The 7804-nt window shown below is 40.4% G+C and overlaps 1 protein-coding gene across 1 annotated transcript in view; it reads right to left on the reverse strand.

Annotated features, from left to right (window-relative positions):
* Positions 1–5897: 5897 nt before the first annotated feature.
* The window catches only part of LOC112159194 (protein Wnt-2b-A), a 12041-nt gene continuing 10134 nt past the window's right edge, over positions 5898–7804 (reverse strand). Inside the window, exon 5 of the mRNA XM_024293108.2 lies at positions 5898–7099. Coding sequence (XP_024148876.1) covers positions 6870–7099 — 230 coding nt within the window. The 3' untranslated portion in view covers positions 5898–6869. The remainder of the gene's footprint in view (positions 7100–7804) is intronic.

Genomic DNA, 7804 nt, shown 5'->3' on the forward strand with positions numbered 1-7804 from the left:
TGTAAACTGACCGATCTGATGCCTCTGTGAAAGCATGTGGTGCCTGCTGGCCCCCACCTCAATGTTTGATTGACAGAGTTTCTTGAGCCTGCTTTCAGATGAAGGGGTGTGGACTTCCAACAACCTGATTGGCAACAATAGTTGCCATAGAAACGCTGATAAAGACCGACTTGGACCAGTCACTGTCGTCTGGCTCCAACATGGTGAATAAATGGCTTAATTTCACTGGAGCCAGAAGTAAGGCTTTCTTTATGGGTGATGTCACACTCAGGAGGGGTTGCATCTGGAGCACAGGTGTGTCTTGCAGTTCCACTTCCACAGTTATGGAAGTGCATGTAAGATTGCACTAGGATGCCCACACAACCAACACTCTGATTGTCTCAGTGAATAATTTCTAACAATCAAGCCATCCATGTGACACACCTGACTATCACCTTCTTACCCTTACCCTTACAACCCAGCCAGCATGGCCAAATGGGCCCCATATGGTTTAAAAGTGGGCAGAAAATCTGGGCACCAATTGGGTTTCAGGTTCCATAGCGGCCCCACCTGTGTTACGCTATCCAGCTGTCCGATGGACAACATTGCTGCCCTGGGACAGACATCCTTAAGCCAATGTGGCAGCACACCCATAGAAAAAGTGTGCAATAAAGTGTGCAATCTCTCACCGATAAATCTAAGACTTTGATATTTCGAGTGGGCCACCCTGCACAGATTTGCCCATTTTTTCCACATAGACAACCCATAAGGGGGTAGTTGCGACTAAGACTTAAGTCAGGTACATTCACTTTTGCAGAATTCCAGAGAAATGTCGACTAGACATCTTTTGATAAAGAAATTGTCCCCCACTTTTCTGCATCAATGACATAGCTAAGTAAAGAAGAGTTATAACTTTGCATTTTTAATTTTTGTTTACAGTGGTATTTGGGCCCCAGTACTTCTGTTTTGTGATCTTCTTGAGTTTAAAATGTAATCATGTAATAATTCAGTAGTAACTCTGATCTTCTAGTTTTTGAACGTTTAAGTCCACACAACAGCAGTGAAAGTGAAACCTCTCAATTTTTGATGTTCTGTAAAGTCATTAATGATGAAATCAAGCTTGATGATCAGCTTTAGTGGGGTTCGTGCTGACACTGTAGGCAAAGCTTGTGTGAAATAACTGTTACTTGACCAAATTATCTCTATACAGTGCGTGGGAAGCCAAAGGATAAACAAGTCACTCTGAACAAAAAGAGGGACAAATGACTTTTGGTCTGTTGTTTTTGCTTCTCCAGTGCTTTATTGTAGGACTGAGATGATATTATTCCAGTGACACTTCTGTGTAAATATTTTGCATGCTGTGTTCCTCTATTTCATGCTGGCTGCTCGCTCTGTTCACCACTGTTTACTGAGAGATTAAAGCTACTGTACTGCGTCCTGACTCCAGATCAGCTCGCCCATGGGCTGAAAGCATTGTCAGGAAAAGAATCAAGGCTCAGCTCCACTTGTGTGATAGATGCAGATGGTAAAGACAGTTCGGTATCATTATATGCCCTAGCCAATTTAAGCGCCAAAGAGAATATACAATGTATTCCAGGAAGAAATGAAGACTGGAGAAAGCTGCACCTCAAAACACAAACAGAACAGCCTCCCACATTCCACATGGAGTGTGTTTGTTTGTGTGGAGAGTTAGCGATTCGTCGTACGGGTGAACTTGTTTGTATCTCTAGTGGCTTGTATTTTTTAAGGTGAGGAGTCCAGAAGGCTTGGAGCACTGTGTTGGCTCCAGTAATGTGATAAATACACGGACTCCACTTGAGCCGACAACAAACTCACAGTTGTAAACCTTTTTGGGTTCAGGTAATGGTTCCAATTGAGATACCTTCAGTTTTAACTGTCTCTTATCAGGTTCTTTACTAAGCTTTTATGTACTTATCTTGTAAGTGTTGTGACGTTACACTGATTTCCACTAAAGTGGCTCACCAAAGCCAATTAAAAGCCACAAGCAGCTGAGTTCTGGATTGATCGTGTTCACTTTAGGATAACTTGGCTCTATTTATCATTGTCAGTCAGGTAGCCGGGGTATTACTGTTTGTGTCAGCATCAGTGCGTGTCAGCTGGTATCACTCACTGGTATCTGTGTCTGTGAGGCATACACAAGTTGACCCTGACCCTGTATCTCTCCTGTTTCCCACAACTCTGCCTTGCATGTGTATTGTCAGCCCAAACCCCGAGATTCCCTGGTATGTTGGTGGAATTTCGACTATTTTTCTAGGTCACTGTTGTTTGTGCCTTGCGAGGTGTGTCTGTAAATTCCCACACAGAAAGCGAGATAAACACTCGCGCACTGTCAAATGCACATGCAAACCTCATCAAATGACAACTATCCATCTTAGTGCATGTGTCAACATCGCTGCTGTTTTCTTGGCGGAGAAGCTCAACAGGAACTCTTCATAAGGAAGCGCTTCTGTGCTTGTGGTAGTTAATGCAACAAAATGTCTTCACTCATACAAAATTAATAGATGAAATCTGTATGTGGATGACTATGTATTAAATATCCACAGTGAAGGGATTTGTAAGTTGATGATGAAGGAGCAAAAAAACATAAATTTCTGCAAATTGGTTCTATTTTTCTCTTTTTTGGCTACATCCCGTAGATTTTTGACATTTGAGATAAATAATTCTTTGAGATGTCCAACAAATATGGACCTTTTGTAGTTCCCACCCATTTCCAACAAAGCTCCACCAACTGATTCCTAAGAGCTAGCACTCACCTTACCAGAAAGACTTGGCAGTAAATTAAAGTAGATGAATGGAAGAGCTGACAGTGTGGACAGCTCATTTTGGGTCAGGTTTAAATCCAGCAAACAGGTGACCGGAAAGCAAGCTGTCAGAGTTTAGGAGGTGTCAACAGGCACAAGTTCAGAGATGGCCTTTCATAGTGCTGAGGGCTCTTTTCTGCTCATTTATCTAAACTTTGTGACCCCCGACCTCACCAGACTGCCCTGCCCAACATCCAAAAAAAAAAAAAGAAGTGCTTGCCCTAAGGACTGAACTTGTCTCGCCGCCCACATAAACATGCATGTGTACATTTTTACGCTTAAGACAGAGCAGAAAGACTGCGAACACACTGATGGCTCCAACAGACAGGTGATAGGGGAGTCAGTGGGTCATGTCCCAGCCTGCAGGTGGGTACATGTGACGATGTGTGCAAAACAGATCGCATGGCTGACACCCGGACCACCCCAAGGTGGCAGTCCAGCTTGATTCCCACCAACACTAGCCTGAATCGCAGGAAGGAGTCAGTTGGAGGGATGTCCCAGATGGAGCTGCTAATGATGATGAATTGTGGGGGAACATGGCTGAACTTAGATTAAGATCTGCTGATAAACATACCCGCTAGGTCTTAAAGTAACCCCATGTGTTTCTCCTAAGTTTGACTCAATATCCTTAATATCTCACATTTTGTCTTTTTATTTTATTTTATAAATAAACGTTAGTTATCTCCCTCCTTCTGTGATTGGCTCAGTTGTGTGTTCAAGTTCTTGCATTCATGCCTGCGTGTGTAATTGGAATGAAGTTCAGCCTCTATTCTAAGAGTTGTTGTCATTTGGAAACCAGTGACTGACATGGACTGTAGCCTTGACATTTTGTTAATAAATCTTTACGACTGTCAGTTCAGAAGCACAAGAGAGTCACAGTCTTTTAAAAACCGTTGTTTCAAAAAAAGATTCACTTTTGATTTATGACAGCTTTGATTTTAATGTTTAGTTTTGGCTGTCGCTGTGACTTCTATCCAGTAATATCAATAATCTTAAAACTGAAACTGAACAACAACCTGAAAATAACGGCCATTTATACATTTGTAATATGCAAAAAGATTCTAAATTATTTCATTCTGAAATAATAAAAGAAAGTTCATTTTTGCTGCAATGGTTTAGAGTAATCAGAGATCCAAATACAATTTTCCAATTCAAACAAAAATTGAAGCAAACAAAATGAAGGTGATAACAACTCTACATGTGACCGCTTTGTCTAATGTTTTTTAACCAATATTTCAATGGATATTATACCTGTAATTAATTCTAACCAAGAACTTGTAGTTGGAGGAAGAATTAAAAAAATTGTACTTGATTTTGCTCTGAAACTTATTAATATTTGGTAAATATAGCTACAGCAATTCCACCTGGAACCCAGCTAGGAGATACAAAAATATATTTAAAAGACAGCTGTTCAGACAGTTCTAAATGTGTGCAAAGGAGAGATTAGACAAAACAATAATACACTGTCTTAGACAAAGTACAACAGCGCAAACAATGTACATCATGAACTGTTACACTGGCGTGGTTAAGTTAAAAGAGTCAGCATGTGATTAAAGGATTTTATAGAACTAGCTTTGGTTGCAAAAACATTAAGAAATCAATTTTGGGGGGTGATATCTGAAAATGTATTTAAACCATTCTAAGAAAACAAATTAAGGAGCAAAAACTGTCCAATTTAGTTTTCAGATTATGGCCTAAAACATCAAAATCATATATTAAATAGATAAAATATGATTAAAGTGAGACTTTAATGGGACTTATTGGTCTCACCCCACTTATAATCACAATCTTTATTTTTATCTATTGTGTTTGCTTTTAATAAATCCCGAGTTGCACAATTCATTTAAAACCAAGCTCTAGATTTTAAAAACTTTAAAATCCTCACCATTTCAATAACATTCTTGATCTCAAAGTTATGTAAGAAGTATAATATAAAGTGGAAAAGTTTGTGTTTCGTTTTTACAGGGAATAGCCACAAACACGATATTTTATTTTGAGTAATAACACCTGTTTTCTTATCCTTAATATGTGAACGGTTTAAACTCCTAACATGCAAAAACTACTCAAAGCTTTTTGATTCTTTGCTCTGTCAACCCTACGCAGTCTTATCCTGGGACAAATATATCGAGGCATCCATAGAAGCCTGCAAATGTCTTGAGTGTTGTTAGTGAATAATGTTCACCACTTAGTTTATGGGGTTTCTAACAGTGAGCAGCAGCTTCCAGCTAACGGTTTGTCTCTGTCTGCACAAGGAATGCTCTCAGTCTGGCATTCAGGACAGAGTCTGAATGATGGCAGCAGAAGAGTCTCAGGGACTGAAGCAGCTTGATAAAATGACCTTAAGGACAATAAAGCCTGGTTTATCTAACATTATCGGCCTTAGTGACTATTAAAACTGGTTTCCAAATTATTAAGTCTTTTTTGGTGTTGCTGTAGAAGAGTCTTTTTCCTAGTTTCTTTTCAGCTGTGTTGCTCAGTACCTTCTGACTTTGGTTTGACTATAGAAAGAAGATCTTATCACAAGAATCTCATCACGAGCAGGCTGGCAGAATACAGCAGTGAGTCATCAAAATGCAGTGCTCGTGTCAAGATTTCTAAAAATGTATCAGCGCAAATGCAAACTGGATTTTGTTTTAACGTGCGGTTTTCACTATGGCTTCTATTGTGAGTGCAATGTGGCTGAACTGGAGTGTGGGGAGCAGAGGGGGCTAAGGCTGAGAAGATTGCTGTAAAGTATTCCCTTTGATATACTGGCCAAGAAGCCTTTGATTAAATGTGGTCCCAGTAGGAGCCCACACTAGATCCTCTGTGGCACAACCATGTCCAATCACCAGCTATCAACAGCCGCAGGTAATTACAGTCATCTAGTCATTAGCCTGGGACCCACCTGGAATTCCACATAGTGAGGGGTGGGAGAGGGCCAGCAGGGGTTGAGGTTTTAGCCTGAGTCTTTAATCAAACGCTTCCCTCCCCTTGAATGATATAACGCACCGCACCCCAGTCCACACCAAATCAGCTTTTCTCACTGTGTGATTGGATCAGTTCCAATTATGTAAAAACGGTGAACTGGATAATGGAGAAAAAAACAAAGAGTCCTTCTCTTACACCATATATTTCATAAGAAGATCTGTTTAGATAAGGCAATATACACAATGTTATACAAGAAAGCTGGAAAGCAGAAAAGTGAAATCTGTCAATAATGTGGTTAACTCGACCGTATGAGCTTCAAGACATTTGGTTTCTTTGTCTCTCTGTCAGCAGCAGGTTGTCTCATCTTGCACACTGGAAGTTACAGTCCACCAGTCCATCACAGCATTGGGAGTGCTTGCAACTCTCCCAGTGTAAGCCAAGGTAGTGCAGCCTCATCTATAGATGAGAAATGAAACACTTTTCATTTTAAATAAATTGCTTAAAACTTTTATCGCCTTAAAAACAACATTAACAACAACAAAAACACTAGTATTAAAAGCTCCAATAATGCACCCGTCCATCTCATGTCCATCTTCGAGTCCTTTGTTGGTCTATTTCACCAAGTCTATATCTCAGATTGCACTTACCAAGCTACTTTCCCAAGTCCAATCACATATGTTCGCTTTTTTTTAAATTTCACTTTTGTTTTAGTCGATAAACATAATTTTCCCCCAAAACTGAATGCAAGTATAAGATGTTTTGATAATACTGGATATGTTTGAAGGCTCAGTTAATGAAGAAATGTTGTCTGTAAAGCATCACAAAAGTAGCAAACCGTTGAAAGTAATCACAGAAACGAAGGGTTGGCTGGACTGGATCGTGGTAAGAGCCAGCGGTGTCACTGGAACCTGTTCCAGGCAGGTCAGTCATAGAGACACGAAACGGTCCGAATAACTATTATTTCATAGTGGTTCTATTGTTTTAATAAACAAGTAGAAAAACCGTGCAGTTATGATGATGAAACAATGTGGGAGAAGTGGAGGGCGGAGATGCAGAGCACTTTTGGACCAACTTTTCCAGAATGCAGTGTTCCACTGGATGTCCCACGACGGGGAAAGGGGTGGGGCTGCATTACACGGATCAGATGGGGGCGTGTCCTCAGGTCTGATCTAACCACTCCGCTCGCTTGGGGGCCTTGCATGTATGTACGTCCACAGCCTCCTCACAGTCCTTGCACTCCACCGCACAGCACCATTTGAATTTGCACTCGCACTTGGTGATTTGCTTGATTCTGGTGGTGTCGTAGCCACGCCCACAGCACATGACCTCACAGCCGTCTGTGCCACGAGATGTCTTATTGCAGACCCGCCCAGCCGTGCCTAGGGAGCCTGCAAAAAGAATTCAAATGATGAGTTTATAGTTTAAAAAAAACATATATAGATACTTAAAATAAAAACTATTAATCAATGTGTCTCTATCTCATTCATCTTTTTTAAAAATGACCTTAATATTGGGGATTTTCTGTCAGTTAATTTTATAATTGGTCAGTGAAAAAGCTGATTTTTTTTTTTTATTTCACCAAATTAAATGTTTCAAAAGTGAACATATTAGTTTTTTTTTCATAACATTTTTAAAAAACTGGAGTGCACAATATGTTTGACTTCTTTTTTATTTTCCCCAGATTTATTTTTTCTGTGTTGGCCGCAGGTGAGCATGTCTCTTGAGTGTTGGACAATCAAGGCACATGCGGGATGTAGACCGATACTGAATGCAAAGAATTGAATGATTTTTGCAAAAAGAGGACAAAATCTTCGTCTTGGATCGAGCGCTGGTCTGACGCTTGCTGTTGTCCTAACACCTTTCCGCCAAACAATGAGTTTCATCGTATGACGACAGTAGCTCCACCCTAACTGGTTCGTTCCATTTTTCTATGGATCTACAACCAACGGAGGACCAAAAGTGGTACGAATTGGTCTGGCCAAATGGGTCCATTTTAGAATTGAAACACTCAAAATATCGTACCGGTCCAGTCTGGTCTGTGGAAACGAGGCATTAGCCTATTGTCACAAATACTACAGCCATCGCGCCATAGA

The sequence above is a fragment of the Oryzias melastigma genome, linkage group LG7 (genome assembly GCF_002922805.2).
Source record: "Oryzias melastigma strain HK-1 linkage group LG7, ASM292280v2, whole genome shotgun sequence".
In the NCBI taxonomy this organism is placed as follows: Eukaryota; Metazoa; Chordata; class Actinopteri; order Beloniformes; family Adrianichthyidae; genus Oryzias; species Oryzias melastigma.